The sequence below is a fragment of the Wickerhamomyces anomalus genome (genome assembly GCF_001661255.1).
Source record: "Wickerhamomyces anomalus NRRL Y-366-8 unplaced genomic scaffold WICANscaffold_4, whole genome shotgun sequence".
In the NCBI taxonomy this organism is placed as follows: Eukaryota; Fungi; Ascomycota; class Saccharomycetes; order Phaffomycetales; family Wickerhamomycetaceae; genus Hansenula; species Hansenula anomala.
This window is the reverse complement of record NW_017567113.1, coordinates 1,739,023-1,757,011: the sequence shown is the minus strand read 5'-3', so window position 1 is coordinate 1,757,011 and position 17,989 is coordinate 1,739,023. Positions and strand designations below refer to the sequence as shown.

Here is a 17,989-nt window from a genome sequence, read left to right as displayed (position 1 = left end):
AAAAAAAATTGTATGTGCCCCCTGCCTAAGGTTCTCTTTAAACTTGGCTCAAGAAGTTTTACCTCTAGGCGGGGCCTTGCCCAGCTCCTGCTGGTGTTTAGCTGTGCTCCTTCTAGCGCCCTGTCTAACTCTAGGCGGACCGTTTGGCGATGAGCTCTGGGTTAAGAGAAAATTTTTTATCAGATCACCAAGGTAACCTCTTTCCGTTATGCAAGTTTTGCAGATTGAAAAAAAAAAAAATTTTTTTGCCCTTCGTTACCAAAAACAAACAAAAAGAAACTTAAAAAGAAAATTTTGTACATAAACCTCTACAATTTTGGGTAAATCCAATACAAATTTTAAAACCTATATAAAACTCAAGGAATCCTTTTTAAATCAAGGATCATTGGGTAAAACTTTGTTCAACAAGTCACTTTCCCTACTTCTCAACAACAATTCATTGGTTTTTGGAGTTTTTAGAATTGAACTAATAACATCCTTTTCCCAAACAATTGCTTTTTAATAAACAGTTTTAGATATCTTTTATATTCAATAATATATCTTTATACTGTTTTTTTCCAAAACTAAGTGGCAAACCTCCCTCCATCCCCTAAAAACTACATCATAATTCAAAGAAAGGAAATCAATATAACAATCAACATGGTCCAACAAACTCGTAAGTCTACTCGTTCTCGTACCCTGACAACCAAAGCTAAACAATTAGAAACCACAATCAAGAAACCAATTCTCAGATCAATCACCACTATTGATGATGATGAAAGCACATATAACAATGTTAGTTTCAAGAAAAGAAGAACATCTCCATCTCCAGTTGAAGAACAAACTGAAGAAGTTTCATATTTCAATTCATCAGATTACAACAATGACATTGATGATGATGAAGTTAATGATGTTCAAAGTGATGTTTTTGATCATTCAGATGATGAAAACATATTCAATTCAGATGACGATGATTACTATAGTGCAATTTCAGATTATGAAGTGGATTCAAAACCAAAATTTATCACCAAGAATAAACCATCAATTACATTATCCAACAATAAAATCATCAACAAGAAAGCTCCATCAACTGATAAAGATGAACTACATATAATAGATCATATGAAATTATCACAATCCAACTTAGAATTTGAAGATGCTCTCTTTGACAGTGATGCATCAGATTCTTCCAGTTCCTCATCATCAGTCATCACACCAACCTCATCACATTTCAATTTCATTCATAACGTTGGTGAATTAAAATCATTGGAAGAAAATTTCCAAAAAATCATCAATGAGAATAAAAAATTAGAAGAACAAAAACCAACAATGAAAACACCAATTGAAATCATTCAAGAAGATGCAACACAAGATATCAAAACTGCTGTTAAATTTGATGAATTTGTTAATTATACTGAAGATTTATCATCAGAAGAATCAGATTTAGACTCAACACATACAACACAATCTAAAAAACCATCAATTTTGCATTATAGACATGACGAAAAGCATAATTTAGCATTTCCAGATGTCTCAACATTCCCAATCAGATATGATCCAATTCTTAAGAAAAGAACTCCAAACAACAAGTTAAGAGCTTTGAATAGAAGGGCAATTTTGTCTGGTAAAGCTAGTGAAATGGTTGGTACTGGTGTTGCTATTGGTGATTTCAACTTGTTATAGATTATTATCTTTGGTTTTTGTTTTATTTTTCAATTCTTTCATCACAACTTATTATTAATATCATTCATGTTTTTGTCATTTATTCATTCATTTGATTTTCCAGCTTATACATATATTTTTGTCGTTTATACTAATGGTTGTGTTTTTTATGGGTACTTTATGAACTTTTATTTTTTACATTTGGGATATCATTTCTGTATATAGAATTTGTTTTTATTTTTGATTTGAACTACAAGGAGTACTTAGTTAGATTTTTCATTATACATGCTTTTAACTTGGACCAGTTCGGTTCCAAGGTTATAAATATTAAAAAAATCGTGTTTGTAGTTTTCAAATGTTTATACTTTCGAGGTTTTTCACCCCCGGATAAGCCCCTTTGAGAGAATTTCCCTTGTAAGCGAATTTTATTCATTTTTTTCAACTTGATGAGCTCTTGCAGCAGTCTGGCGCCTTAAAAAAACTCTGTGGAGGGAGCCAAAATAAAATTTTCGAGAAATACAACCAACCGAACAAGTGGTTTTATAAAGTGAAAATATTTGCGTGATCATTATTGTTTTGAAATCATACTTAAAGAGTCAGATTTGGTCTCGAGAATTGATAGTCCATCCAAACTAGCTACAAGATCTTTACATTCATTCATTAACAATCAACTACACTTCACAGAGTCTCTCATTTCTTTTGACATTTATTATTATCATCCCACACTTTTCTGATAAAGGGTTTTCAGTGCTGTACAGTACAGCCATACAATTTGCATCAAATTCAAGTTATGGTTTCATTCACATCGGTATTGAAGGATACGTTCTTGCCCATTGCTCCTCCAAAAGTCAAACCATCTGATCAAGAGCAGAACTATGAACTTTCTTCAGTTTTCGTTAATAAAAATGATCAATTCGATTATGTGAAGCCGATTGATAATCCGGGGGCAGTGATCGGAAATACATCAGGTCAAAAAGAGGAGCTTTTCCATACCGACAATTATTCATTAAGTGATGCTTCAACATTAGTTACTCAAACCCAAAGAAGATTAAAGAATAGACATGTTCAATTGATTGGGATTTCTGGTGTTATTGGGACGGCTTTGTTTGTTTCAATCTCCAATGGTTTAGTAAAAGGACCTGCATTTTTGTTAATTGGGTTTGCATTATGGTGTATACCAATCTTGTGTATTACTGTATCCACTGCAGAAATGGTTTGTTATTTACCAATCAATTCACCATTTGTTAGGCTAGCTGGTCGTTGCTGTGATGATGCTTTAGAGTTTATGGCTGGTTGGAATTTTTGGTTTTTAGAATGTGTTCAAATTCCTTTTGAAATTGTTTCTGTTAATACCGTTATTCATTATTGGCGAGATGATTATTCACCAGTGATAACATTGGTTATACAAGTTGCCCTATATTTCATTATTTCAATTGTCACTGTTAAAGTTTATGGTGAAACTGAGTTTTGGTTGGCTATTGGTAAAATTATACTGGCTGTCGGTTTAATGTTTTTCACTTTTATCACGATGGTTGGTGGTAACCCAAAGCATGATGCGTTTGGTTTCCGTCATTGGAGAGATCCAGGGCCATTTAACACTTATTTATCAACGGGCTCATTGGGTTATTTCCAAGCTTTTGTTGCAGTTCTATCTCAAGCAAGTTTTACAATTGCAGGGCCAGATTATCTTTCAATGGTTGCTGGTGAAACAGTTCTACCTCGTTCATCAACATTACCAAGAGCATTCAAGCAAATTTTTTATAGGTTAACGTTTTTATTTCTTGGGGGTTGTCTATGTGTTGGTATTCTTGTTGCTTATGATGATCCTGATTTAACCGCTGCTATCAACAATAGTAGACCCGGTGCTGGTTCAAGTCCATATGTCATTGCAATGGATCACTTACACATAAAAGTTCTGCCACATATTGTCAATGGTGCATTAGTTGTTGCGGCTTTCAGCGCTGGTAATGCTTACACTTATTGTTCATCAAGAACTTTATATGGGTTAGCATTAGATGGTAAAGCTCCATTCATTTTTGCCTATTGTAATAAAGCTGGGGTGCCGATCTTAGCAGTTCTGGTTTCTTTAGTTTGGTCATTGTTATCATTTTTACAATTGAATAATAATTCAGCAGTTGTTTTGAATTGGATTATTAACATGATTACTGCTTCACAATTGATCAATTTCTCTGTTATGTGTCTTACATTCATCTTTTTCCACAAAGCAGTTAAAGCTCAAGGATTGGACCGTGATAGTTTTACTTTTAAATCTTGGTTTCAACCTTATACTGCAATTTTTGGTTTGATTAGTGCTTTCACTATGATATGGGTTGGTGGTTATAAAGTTTTCTTGAAAGGTAATTGGAATGTTGAACAATTTCTTTTCAGTTATATAGCTGTTTTCATTGATATTGCTCTTTATATTTTTTGGAAAATTTTAAAAAGACCAGCATGGAAAAAACCTGAAGAAGTTGATTTAGTTAGTGGATTGAAAGAAATTGAAGATCATGAAAGAGATTACTACCAAATGTTGGAAGAAACCAAAAAAACCAGTCCAGAAAAGACTAAAGTTCAAAAAGTTTGGAGTTCTGTTCTTGGAGTTTTAGTTGGTAAAGATTGATTATATTCAATTAAATTACAGCTGGTGTGGTTTATCGTTCACTTCTTATTTTAACATTTGATTGCAGGTTTCAATGTGTTTTTCGTTTTTAGTTATACATTTATTTATTTATATAGACACATAAAGGAGCTAGACCGCTCGTTATTGTGCTTTATACTGTTATTTATATGTTTTATCAATATTATATTCATCAAGTCAGGTATCATCTGTATTCTACAAACAGTACAATTCGCTTTTGTTAAATGTTACTTTGAAGCTTCCAGTACCTTGTTTGTTTTTGTTACGAAGTTGTCATAGTGACACAAAAACAATGCAGTGTTGCCCCATTCTCAAAAAGATTTTTCACCAGACGGTAACGAAGGGAAACTTTGAGGGCAAAATTTCACGACATCACATCGAAATCAAAACTGGTTATAACCTGTATTAGAAGGAGATGTCCTGGTTACAATAACCAGCTTTTTTTCATCCATTTATACTCCAAAATCAGGCTAGTAATCCATTATCCAACCCACTTGTTTTGGAAAAAAAAAGCATGGTAACGGGCACGCTTTGCCGACGTGATGGCAGATTTCTTGCAGGTCTGGGCTCGATCTTCATGAAGTTCAGGTACCGGCTTGTGATCTCTTGGTGGCTGGAGGTGCAAAAGTAAACAACAAACATAAAGATCAAGGCTCATGGGAGTGTTGTTAATCGTGCTACACAGGAGCCTGAACTGATCTGTTTTGATGAGTTTGTTTCACACAATTATCCTCGTCTAGGTGGGTGGACTGGGATTGCCGTTTCTATATCTGGTCTCGAGCCTACTAGATTCGGAACTCCAAGATAAAAATAGATCCTGATCACTCAGTTTTATAGTTTTCTTTCCGAGTAACAGAAGAGGAATCCAGAACGATCCAACCTCGAAGGAGCAGAAGCTTGTTTTATTGGCCATATAATCATGAGTTCTAGCAACAACGACCTTATGAGTAGTACCGCAGTACCTTCCCCTTTGTAATCAATCCCTTTGTAGACAAGCAGCTTTTGTTTTTAAGCTTTAACCCTTTCAAAAGTGGCTCGCCTTTTGGGGCTTTTCGGGTCTTTGTATCACACAAACAATTTACAAAACACAGCATGTACGCTGCTTTCTCAGCTTAGAAAACTTCCATTTCCAGGCAGAGATATGCAAGAATTGTAATCATTTAGTCAAATTGCAAAAAAAAAGAATTTGTATACGTTAAAATGGCGAGCATTTGCAACAAAATCGAAGATCAATTAAAGTTTTCCCAAATAAAACTGTGTGAATCATTTTTCACCAACACATCCAGGGTATAAATACCCATGAAATTCCCTCCAATTTTCCACCTCTTGTTTATTCCCTTCTTTCTTACAACAACAGTCAAAGTTCATTCAATCGCTTAATTTATCACAATGCAATTCTCATCATTCGCTGTCTTAGCTTTATCATCAGTTTCAGTCTTAGCTCAATCATCAGCTCAAGCTATCTCCCAAATTGGTGACGGTCAAATCCAAGCTTCCACCAACACTGAAGCTCCAAAATCAACCGCTCAAGCTATTTCTCAAATCTCTGACGGTCAAATCCAAGCCTCAACTGCTACCAGTGCTGCTCCAAAATCAACTGCTCAAGCTATCTCTCAAATCTCTGATGGTCAAATCCAAGCTTCAGCTACAGCCAGTGTTCAAGTTCAATCTGACAACGGTGCTGCTCAATTACAAGGTGCTGGTTTCGCCGCTATCGCTGCTGGTGCTTTATTATTAATCTAAGCTTAGTCTGTTGAGTTTTGTTTAATAAATATTAATACCTTTTAATCACTATTCGTTTGATACGTCAAAATTAATTTTTCAAATCTTTAATTATACCCTAATAAGACAAGTTTCAAGATTTAAATCTAATAACTGTAGCTTGAATACAAATTACTTTTCTTTGTTTTTAGGTGTACATTGATTAACATACAAGCTGATAAACATGATATTGTTTTTGCATTTTTTAGGCTCAGATCTAAAAATCGCTTTTAGACTGGGTTGCTAATTTTGTTTGGTTTTTGAAAGGGGGGGCCTTTCAGATTTATTTAAACCTACAATATACAAGGAATGAAGACTTAAAGTCTATAAATCTAATCAGTGAAAGGAATTGGGCTCGTAGCATTCAGGAGTTGGTCAAAAGCTAAAACTTTTACATGTTTTACCTTGGTGGTGAGCAAAATATCAGCTGAAGCGATCAAAAGATCTAGTTTCTAGCTCGGCGCTTAGAGCCGGGCATGGCACTTGGAAATATTGGTATAGTTGGAGAATTGGCATCCTTAAATAACATATTCAATATATTGTAAGCTGCTAGCTGATAATTAAGGTGTCGCTATAATATTAATCAATATCAATAATATTATTAACCTCCCTCATTTGTAATTGATTCATTAACAATTGTTTTCCCAATTATTATCCCAAATATTTTATCTCTATTCCAAGCTCCATTAAATTTTCCTGATCAGTTCTTTAGCTGGAGGTTCAGTAACCTTAGAAGCAACTAATAAACAAACCATTTGGACTTCATCTGCAATGCGAGCACTTGAGCGCCAGCTCTGGTACACCCCAGTACAATTTGGCACGTCTGGTCACATGACTAGATTTTCAAACGTAAATAATTAAACAACCCTATATGACACAAATATAAATAAAATACATGTATATAATATTCAGCTTCGAAAGATCACAATAATCCACAATTCGTGTTTATTTTGGACTTTTTGTTTTCGTTCTTACAATTTCAAGAATTTTAACGACGTATGTATCTTTAATCTATAATACAAATAGGGGTATCACTCTGTTTCTTACACAACATTTCTTGAAACACCCCAAAAATACATTCATATTATAGATATTTCACTTTTATAAAGACTGATTAATTTTAATATATATATTATCTAGCAAAGTATAATAAATAATTCTGCTTGAAAATGAGAATTTCGAGTGGTAGGTTTTTTTTCATTTTCCAATAGTTAATTTCGGCCGCGAAATCGCGAACTAAGGATATTTGCACAAAGAACAATAAGTACGGAATACTGAGTTCAGTTCATATGCTGGCCTATTAAAATTGGTACCATTACGATATTTGGAAGTTAAAGTTCAAATAGACAAAAAATAAAGGATCTTTGTATCTATACATTAATAACTTTACCATAATTATCAATTCTCAAAAGAGTCAATCACCAGAATCAAGAACCCATGTTATCCCATGCGAACCATTATGATGTATGATATGCCTCCTGTCTAAGCTGCAAATAAATTATTTTGTCACCAAAAATGCTTGAAATAGATTATATCAAACTTAAATATAAGATTATCTTCATGGAATCAATAAATTTACTAGTATAGCTTAGAGCGTGTTGTCCAAACCGCTTTATGACTAAGCGAATAGGTGAGTTTCAAACAATTGGGTATACCAAGCATTAAATTCATCCAATGTTCACTGAGAACTATTGCTAAGTGTATTAAATACAACCAGAGCGCTTCCTCTAAAACTCATTGGAATTGAATTCATCAATATTACCCATCAATTCAACCGATTGAAAGATCAACAGAGATAGCTGCTTTTTGAAGGTCATATTTCTTGTTTCAAAGGCATAATAGGACAACAACATCCTTGTCAACACATACATGATGTCTTTCAAATCAATTGTGATAACTTATTTGATAGGTGGGCTAACTCTACCGCCATTGCTGGTAATTGGTGTACTCTACCTTTTGAGTGTTACTTTACCGTACTATGTTGAAGATAAAGATGATCAAAATAAAGAAGATGATGATGACTTGTCTGAATTTTCGAACCTTGAATACAAGAACCTCAAAATGACTGAAATTGAGGATCTCCAAACTAGCGGTGTCAAAGCATTCAAGGCTGGCTGGATCACTGTCACCAGAGAATACCACACTTTTGTTACTAATTCTAATGACAAACAGCTGGAGAACAAAGAGAATGAACCAAAGTCAGCATATACGGCATTATACAGGTTGGTGAAGAATAACAAGAAATCAAATCAATCCAATGATACTGTTGACACATCAGTGTCTTCCCCAGCAGGATCAACAACAAATGTTGAAAAAAATATGAAAAAGGCTGTTCGTCGGAAAAATAGATACTTTGGAGTCCTAAGGCACGGGAATTTATTTCTATACAAGGATGAGAATCAACAAGATGTACAACATGTTATAGTTTTATCAAACAACATTGTCACTTTATGGCCAAGAGACCTGAGAGATGGTGAGCTATATACTAAAAGAAGTGCAATTTGTATTTTGAAGAGAAATCCAAGAAGAAATTCAGATTTACCTCCAAAAGATTCAAGTGCATCTTTGAACTATAATAATGATATTGAGTCAACTCTAGATATTTTGAAGAGTGGTGTTATTCCTCCAAAAAGCATGGGATTTTTCATTTATTGTGACACCAACTATGAAAAAGAAGATTGGTATTTTGAGTTGATCAAGGCCACTAAAAGAGAGAATTTTCAACCAACAGGTACAGATCTGGATCTACTTGAGCCTTCAATCTATGCAAATGCTTTACACTTTAAGACTGCGGATATGATCAATTTGATTCAAACTTTACATTCATCAGAAGGTCAATTGCAAACTCGTTGGTTAAACGCTTTGATTGGAAGATTGTTTTTAAGTGTTCAATTCACAGAATATTTCGAAGATATTGTGAGAACCAAATTGTTGAAAAAGTTGGCTAAAATCAACAAACCTGGTTTCTTGGATGAGGTTAAGGTAAAGAAGATCGATGTCGGTAATTCCGCTCCTTTCATCAGTTTTCCCAAATTAATTGAGTTGAACCCGGATGGTACACTTAAACTATCTATGAAGTTTTCCTATACAGGCAAATTATCATTACAGGTTGCTACAAAAGTCAATATCAATTTAGGCTCCCACTTCAAAACCAGGGAAGTCAGTATTTTGCTAGCTGTCACGCTAAATAAGCTTGAAGGTCCATTGCTTGTTAATGTCAAGTCTCCTCCATCAACTAGAATATGGTATACTTTTGAGTCCATGCCAACAATGGATTTGAAAATTGAGCCTGTGGTTTCTCAACGTCAAATTACATATGGTATGATAACAAAAGTCATTGAAAACAAGTTTAGAGATGGTATCAAAGAATCTTTAGTACAACCGCATTGGGATGATATCACATTTTTTGACACATCGGAAGAGATTTATAGAGGTGGTATTTGGGATACTACCAAGAGACCGGACAATGATACCCATAGTGTTTCAGATCCTGAGGAGGAAGAGATTTTAGGTGAAAATGAAATCGATGGGAACTCTGAATTTGGTGTTGATGATGGCGGTATTGAATCCCCTACAAGTACTGCTGGAAATGACTTCAGTAAGTTACCTGATGATACAAGCTCAGTGAGATCTAGAGGAACCTTGGGCTCCAACACCGTGAGATCCAAAGCATCATTTACAAACAGCATCACAAGTGCAAAAAAGACAAATCCAACGATTGGCACCTCAAATGAACAGTTTTTGTCCAATGGCTCCTTTGTGTCCAAAGAATCTAGCGCTCCCTCTTCACCAACAAAAGAATTGAATAAATCAGATGAAACATTGTCAGAGAGGGAAAGAATTGGTAGAAACAGCACAATGCAACTGCTATCTGAAGAAGCTTCAGCATCTAAAAAAACAATTTCAAATTCATTCAAAAAGATTGGAAAGTGGTATGAAAAAAATCGCAATAGTTCGTCAAATGCATTGAAAACTCCAGAAACCAATGGCACCACTAAACATTACACACCACCAGAGATGATTCAATCTAGAAGGAGAACACATTCAAGCACAAGTCATGATTCCCCAAGAGCTGCCACGAGATCAACTAGCAATGGTGACCTCAGATCTGTCGAATCCCAAGAAAGTTATAATATGAAGGCAGCTCCTCAGGCACATACATTCCCTGCTGAGTATTTGTATGGCCTGGAAACCAAAGAACCAGATTCAGAAGTTGGAATGAAGCATAACCTCCCGCCAAAGATTCCAGAAATGAAGTCACCCTATGCGAATAGTGATATTCCTACATTCAAGGAAGAAGATTCTAGCTCACAGAAAAAAGTATTTTATCCCAGAAGAAAGCCAGTTGAAGAAGATCTTGCTGCCTCAACACCAATTGAGACTAACACCAGAGCCAAAGCTGTGCATGCTGTTCCGCCTCCTCTTTCATCTTCAGGCACTACAACAACAAACACAGCTCCACCCCCTTTGCCTAAAAGAGATTCATCAGAAGTCTTGGAAACTTTGAACAAGAAAGACTCAGAAGTTTCAAAAAGCGTTGGTAATGAGACATTGAGCTCAATTTCATCAAACTTGCCAATACCTCCTCCTTTACCAGCTAGGGAAATATCTGCTGCTTTACCGAACAATACTGACAATACCGCGTCTGAAGACGTCACTGAAGAGCGAGAAATCGACAATGGTGATTCACAATATAATAAAGACCTCGAAATCGCAATTCAAGAGAGCCTCATGGAACAAGAAGAAGAAAATGTTCCAAATATTGATGAAAAAGTCGAATAATTTTCAAAAATAAAACGATGTTACGAGTTGCTTGATGTAGAAGCATAGTTATAAATTATTCATTTATATCACCAGAATGCCATCCAACCTATATACATTTGGCATAAATTCTCTAGCGATGTTGCTTGTTGAATAAGAAATTCAGCTTGACCTTGGATACTCATTGGCAATCCTTCTTTATCCAAAATACCTCTGATTTTTCTTCTGATTGTTGATAGTGCTGATTGCGGAGTATTTCTTGTCTTTCTTTTGTGAGACCAATCCATAATAGGATCATGCAAGAAACTTTCCAATATATTCATCAAAGTTGTTTCATTACCACGCAATAACGTTAAAGTGACCTCACAAGACTTTCTAAAAGTACCCTCTACACCAGTAATTCCGAATGCATCAACCATATTTCTAGTCAACCTGAAAGGTACACGTTCGGGAACTGTCAACTCCAAACCTTTCTCAAAAAGACAGTCAAAGTCAACATGTAAAATCCCACCATCTTTTTCATTGAACAATAAGTTTTCACCATGACGATCTCCCAAACCCAACATATAACCAACCATAGACATTACAGCTGTAGTTCTAGTGTAATTGTTTCTTGCGTCATACCAAGAAGAAGGATCAGGGAAATTTTCAATGAACCAATGGTATAAAACAGGTGGATATTGGTCTAAGATATCCTTTTTAAATAGAACAGCTTTCTCAGAAACGTCACAATCCTTATCCAAAACTTTTCTAATAGTGGCTATATCTAACCCCAAATTGACATTAGAGTAGTGTACTTTTAAAATATCTCTCATAGTACGACTATTTTCAACCCATTCAATAATACCATAATTTTCATTCAAAGGGATAACAGCATACGTTTTGATGTGTAGCTTCCGCTGTTCTGATTCATAATCTTTTCTTAGCAAGTGATCAACCATGGTAGTGAATTCCATTAATTTTGCATCTTTCCGTAAATCATCATTTGGTTTACACAAAATACTATAGGTTTGACCATTTGAGCCTCTCAAGTACAAGTGTCTAGGCTGTTGCATTGATGATAAAACATCAACCCTGTTATCAAATCTGTTGATTGTTACTCTTGATGTACTAGGGAAAGGGTTATGGTATTTCAAGGCTTGGACTGATGTTGGCAAAGTGATATCAAAATTGATTTTTGCTGGTACAACCAATGGACAAGGAACAGATGTATGGTCAAAGCCGAAGTCATCTTTTAACGACAAGGGTCCTTTGACTTTTGGTAGTTGCTTCTTGGAAACTTCAATGAGTTCATTGAAAATTTTCTTTGCAGCTTGAACAGTTGTTGCATTGCTTATACTCGAGTTTTTGGACTCTGAGGAAGTGAACAAATCTATAATTTTTTTAGCCTTTCTTGATCTTTCAGCCTGTGTTGATTTATACTGAGCTAAAAGGGACCACAAAGCATGTTCAGGATATTCCAAGACAACTTGATTTGCAATCATAATGATTAACTGACTTGTGACCTTGTTTGGATGAAGAATCCTGGATAGTAACTGAGAAAAGACCGTGTACCAGATGTATTTAGGCAGCTTTTCTGAAGCCTTAGCAATATCATCATGTATACTTTGCAGATGCTTCCTTCTTTCAGCTAAAACAGTCACTTTAGTTGTATCCTGTAGCTCACCTGGAACTTCGGATATGTTAGCTGAAAAGTCTAGCCAAACAGTAACGACTTTTGGTAATGCTTCATATAGATATTTGATTCCACATTGCATTGCTTTGAGATAAAAGCTGATTGTTTTGCGTTCATATTCTCCAGATATATCTCTTGGGTTTATCTTTTCAGAAGTTGGTGAGGTTTTTAAATCCAAAAGCTTATTATAATATTTACCTAAAGCATAATAACCCTTTTCCCAGGTCGAATCCAACTTGATCGTAGCACTATACTCTTCAATGATCTTTGTGGAGCTGCTGTTATTGGAATAGTCTATCCATTTGGTGTATTTCAGTTGTATTTCAGCTTTTCCTCTCTCTGATAAAGGTCTTTCTTCATTTTTCAAATCCTCCATGAATTTTAAAGCTCTTGAATGATCACCTTGGGCCCATAAAAGCTTAGCATATTCTAAGTCTGTATTGGAATTACCTAGTCTGATAGCATTCATAATAGCAGAGCTTGAAAGATCCAATCTGTTATGCTTTCTAGCGATTTTGGCAGCAGACACCCATGTGTCACTAAGATCAGTTAAATTAAAAGAATTCCCAGCCAAAAAATCAGCAACCTTTCTCAAAGATGAAATATACCAATTTGCCATAAAGTCATTCCCTGTATTTTCCAGTCTAAGATCCATCAATGAGGCAAGGCTATTAAAAGTATGTGTGCTAGATTGATGTGAAATTGCAGTTATATCACTCAAAGAATGAAGGACAACCAACATCGGACGACTTTTGTTCAAAGTAACCGGTCTGTTCATACTTAATCGTCCACCAATTAACATATGAGCGTTTTCAAGAGAGCTTTCAAACATATCCATCTTTTGGTCCTTCCAATATAACAAAGCCTTACCAATATGATAATTAACAAGTAGCTGACTATCGTTTATTTCTTCAGAGCTTTCAAATAAACGAACCCATTTCAGCAAGCTTTCAAGGTTTCCAGATAACATGGAAGTTTCCATCCCAATATTGAGCCAATCTTTTTTTAAAGGTTGTGAAGTGATGATCAATGAATCCAATTTTTGCAAAGTACGGTCATAAAGATTATGGTTATAAAATGAGTTGAGAAGCCTAGTATTAGCATCGATATCAACATATTCACCATTTGAGGAGCCCAATGCTTCAAAACAATCTTGTGCCATTTTCCATTTATCACTGTATTCAAGTTCGGTAATTCTATCATTCAAGCTCTTTGTAGAAAAGTTTTTCAAAACACCATCAAGTGCATCAATATCACCAATGTTGGCATACATGTTTTGCATAGTTGTGAAAAATGAGTCACCGAAATAATCTTGATATGAATCAGTTCTATAACACTGCTCCATATAAAGTATAGCTCTTTCATATGAATTTGACTGTAGAGACCTCATGGCCATCAACTGCTGTGGAATACTGTCTAACAAATCCGAAACGGCCTTTATTGCAGGATCAGATTTCTTTATATTTCTTCTCTTTAGCAATTGTTTTCTAGCAAAAATCCATTTTCTGAAGTAATCCAACAAGTTGAAGATTGATTCATAACATAGTCTCAAACTATCAGCAGCTAAATGATGAACTTCTTTCAAACTGACTGATAACACCGCCATGATTTCTTTCTTGATGTTTTCAGCTTCATGTCCATTAGTTTGTGAGATTGTCAGATTCAATGCAACATAAGGAAGAATGAAAGTACAAAATGATAAATCTTGATCCTTAACAAGAGACGAGCACACAAAAAATATCGGTTCGGCATTATTACCCTTGGCTTTCTTCAATAGATCAAGTGTGAACTGGCGTAACCATTGGGAATGCTCTTTGGTCACTTTGTAAATTGGATACTTCAAAGGATCATAGTTACTGACACTAGCACTGTATTTGGACGAAACCAATGGTGTTAAAGTGGACTTTGAAATATCAGTAAATTGAGACCAAAGCAAATACTCATGAGAGCTCTTATCTAAGCTATCAACCTTGATTCTTGATGAGTCTAAGCCACACAGTTTTAAAAACTCTTGCATTGCATACGCCAAAAACAACTGCTTACCAGGATCCTCAGAGGCCCAGAAAGCCGGAACCAAATTCTGGTCAATGAACTTTAACAAAAATCGAACTGTCTCTTTAGGATCTTCAAAATCAGAAGCAATAATCAATTGATCTCTCTTTTTCTCAATCTCATATTTAGTTGGATCTAACGCACCAATTAAACCTAAACATTTTGAGCATTGGATAGTGATATCATTGTTAGATTTGAATTTATGAAGAATATCCAACAAAACAGCATACAAGGTGGAAACAACTGCTGCGTATGATTGTCTTGGTAAGAATGTAGTGTAAAAATCAGTTTGATATTGAACCAAAAATCTATTCAAATCCATCAATGCTTGCTTAACAACAAATTTGTTATCATTTTTACATCTTCTTGAAATATCATAAAGTAAAGAGTTTGGCCTCTCATTCTTCCTTATTATTTGATGAACTTTGGTGTAAAGGTCTAGCAACTCATCATTGTCAGACAATGAGAAAAAACAATGAACGTGTTTTGTTCTGAAAAGTTCTGATTTGTCAAAAAAAGCTGACAAAAGAGTTTTTGCTTCCTTTCTGCACTTAGAGTTGAAGCTTTCCCATCTTTGTAAAACAATGGCCAAAGAGAGATCCAATATAGTGACTAAATGTGACTCTTCTAAATGTTGCACTAAAATTCTCCAGCACCTCAAACAAGATTCTCTCAACAAATCTATCTCTAAAGCAGCTTGAAGACATGTACTGATTTGTGGTAAAGCTGATACAATAGAGGAGCCAGCAATTTGTACTAGCAATTCAATGGCATTTAAAGCTTTTACTTTCTCCACGTAAGGTTGCAAACCCTTGGTATCATGTATAGCGTCTGAAAACTGCTGAACAACACCTAAAATATGCCTTTGAAAGAACTCCGCCAACGCAGCCGATGTTGATTCCCCAGTAGAGGTGATATTAAAAATGAAAGCAATTGCTTTTTTAATCTTTTCTTGGTTCTTCAATTCAATTGAGTACATTTTGAGCAATTCCCATACAGTTGGAATCAAAACAATCAAATCTGCCAATGCTAAATTTTTAAGTTCGGGACAAACATTTGATAAAATGCTATGGAGCTTACCTTCTGTCACATCAACAACACTAGTTAATAAAACAGCGAATATTTTTGCCCTGTTGTCTAACACTAATTCAATTTTCTTCTTTCCAGTGGCTTTGGCAATTTCACTAATCAAATCATTCTTGTAATATGTCAAAAGATAAGGAACAGTTTGAGTTTCAGTTCTTGCCAAAATCGTACTCACTGAAACACCCACTAACTCTGAGACTCTTTGTCCCATTGTTGGCTTTGTGAGTAGTTGCTTGGCTATTGTCAAACTGAGGTTGGACATGAAAGGTGCCAATAACTGCCAAGGGGTTTTGTCTTTAGCAGCTGCGATTATTTGAAGTTCATGGAAGGCAATTGACGATTGAAACGAATTCTGGGATCCCAAAAAATCAATCAATTTGAACAAGATTGCATTTAGCCTTTCTCCTTCAGACGCTATTGCTAGTTGACCCCAAATCATTATAGTTGACTCCGCTAGATATAAATTCTCATGCATATTAATGCTATTTAACAGTTTGAAAATAATTTCAGAATTGGAGTCATCAATATTATGCTTTGAGATGAAATATAAAGGCATGATTCTAGCAGCTAGTAATCTTATATCTCTATTTTGTGATTGGATATGGGAAGCAACGAACTTGTAAAATTCACAATTTGAGTCAGCTTTTGGTGGTTGATAGTGTGCAAATATTTTATAAATTGTGAGCAAAGTTGCCATTGATAGTACAGTGTCCCCATTTACCAATTCATCAGGCAAAAAATATCTGGATAGTAATAAATATGCCAATTGAACATCTTTGTTTTTTTCAATTGGTGAGCGATCTTCTTTAATGTGTTGAAGATTTAGAGTAGTTTTGCAGCAAACCGAACAAAGACCAGTTTTACCATTATAGAAGTTGTCATTCATACAAAAGAAATCACCTAAGGAAGTAATTATGTTATAATAAAACACCTTTGGAGCAGCTTTATATTTCTCAGGTGGTTGTTCTAATGATTTTTTGGCAGAGTTGATCCATTTAGTAAGTGTATTGCAATCAGGAGGTATTTCCAATCTCAAGTTATTCATCATAATCAGGGTGTCACTCTTTTTTACCAATTTGGAAATGATGCTGAGCCGTATTGTTTCAAGACTTTTATCTTCAAAGGCAGTGGTTGTGGAAGTACCACAGTCTTGCCCATTAGCCAACGCCAAAGCGTATTCAAGAAGCTCAAAAGTTTTGACAAATGAGGAACTGAAAGATGACACACGATCAACAACCTCTTTGGTATTCTTCAAAGATAATGAATTTTTGAAAAGATCTTGATTATTTGTATCTAGACATTTGCTGAGTGTCTTGAGCAATGCATATGAAATAGTGTACTGTGTGGATGGATGTGATGGAAGAGTTGGTGAATGAATAGTTTCATAGCATAATCCTAAAAACAGCTTTAGCCTTGGATACATGATATATTCGCCATTGATTGTGTAGTTGAGGATACTGGAGATCAAATGGGACCTTATAGCGTCAATTTTGTCATTTTTTATGGAATTCTGTAAGCCTGAAATGATATAATCCAATTTTCTTGCTGATGATTCAAAAGTCTGATCATAGAATGATTCAATCATCATCTTTGCCCGTAGCTCTTGATCTGTAAGCAACGAAAGCAAATTTGTAGATATTGATAATATGTTGATGAGTTTTTCTTCAATGGAAGTTTTGAAAAGACTTGTCAAGTAAGAATCAAAGGTTGTTAGAAAAAAAGTCCTTATATCTTTTTTATAGCTGAAAAGACGTAGTTTTGCTGTAATGATATGAATCATGGTTATGACAGTTTGTTTCACATTATTGACCAAAACAAAATCATTTGTAGCAAGCAATGGTATTAATGAGTTCAAAATCCACTTGTAGATCACAACATTTTCATCTTCTGATTCTCTATTCAATAACAGCGGTTCTCTTTCACAAATCAATTCAATAGCAGAGAGACATTTTCCGACCCATTCGGTTTGACTTGTACCTAAATAATGTTAGAGATAATGAATTCCAGTTTTGTTTTGCAAAAATACACACCTTTTGGCCTATGTTTCGATTGAATTCCGTGTTTAATGATAATAGTAAGTAGCTTGAGTTGGGTTTCTGAAGAATCATCTTCTGAGCCGCCACTCAGCACAGTATCGACGAGCTCGTTCAAAGCATCAACTGCTATAGTGGTTCCACTGGACATTGACTATTGATGGCAGCAGTCATCCAAACGAGCGTCGTTAGTGCGGTTATTGGAAGCTTTTATCAGCTGAAAAGGTTGAAGAGTGAAACTTGCAAAAGTTGTTTACTCGATTTCAATACGCGAAAAAAAAATCTAGCTTGGTGAGAAATCTGAATATACGATACAACGAAAAAGTTCTACAGACCTACACT

At 35.1% G+C, this 17,989-nt stretch overlaps 5 protein-coding genes across 5 annotated transcripts; 4 read left to right on the top strand and 1 right to left on the bottom strand.

Moving 5' to 3' along the window:
- Positions 1-639: 639 nt before the first annotated feature.
- WICANDRAFT_84923 (uncharacterized protein) lies at positions 640-1,662 on the top strand (the record flags this gene model as incomplete). The annotated part of the gene is made up of 1 exon (XM_019185808.1): positions 640-1,662. One exon carries the CDS (start codon positions 640-642, stop codon positions 1,660-1,662), a length of 1,023 nt encoding a protein of 340 aa, XP_019038543.1.
- Positions 1,663-2,431: 769 nt separating this feature from the next.
- Positions 2,432-4,261, top strand: AGP2 (Agp2p; the record flags this gene model as incomplete). The annotated part of the gene is made up of 1 exon (XM_019181930.1): positions 2,432-4,261. The coding sequence occupies one exon, from the start codon at positions 2,432-2,434 to the stop codon at positions 4,259-4,261; it is 1,830 nt and encodes a 609-aa protein (XP_019038542.1).
- A 1,407-nt stretch (positions 4,262-5,668) lies between these two features.
- CWP2 (Cwp2p) lies at positions 5,669-6,022 on the top strand (the record flags this gene model as incomplete). The annotated part of the gene is made up of 1 exon (XM_019184962.1): positions 5,669-6,022. The coding sequence occupies one exon, from the start codon at positions 5,669-5,671 to the stop codon at positions 6,020-6,022; it is 354 nt and encodes a 117-aa protein (XP_019038541.1).
- A 1,890-nt stretch (positions 6,023-7,912) lies between these two features.
- Positions 7,913-10,075, top strand: NVJ2 (Nvj2p; the record flags this gene model as incomplete). Its single annotated transcript, XM_019180677.1, has 3 exons — positions 7,913-8,000; positions 8,049-9,801; positions 9,880-10,075. Coding segments are annotated over 3 exons (2,037 nt in total), but the record flags the coding sequence as incomplete, so codon positions are not given.
- An 815-nt stretch (positions 10,076-10,890) lies between these two features.
- Positions 10,891-17,798, bottom strand: MEC1 (protein kinase MEC1; the record flags this gene model as incomplete). Its single annotated transcript, XM_019183620.1, has 2 exons — positions 10,891-17,591; positions 17,645-17,798. 2 exons carry the CDS (start codon positions 17,796-17,798, stop codon positions 10,891-10,893), a joined length of 6,855 nt encoding a protein of 2,284 aa, XP_019038539.1.
- Positions 17,799-17,989: the final 191 nt, after the last annotated feature.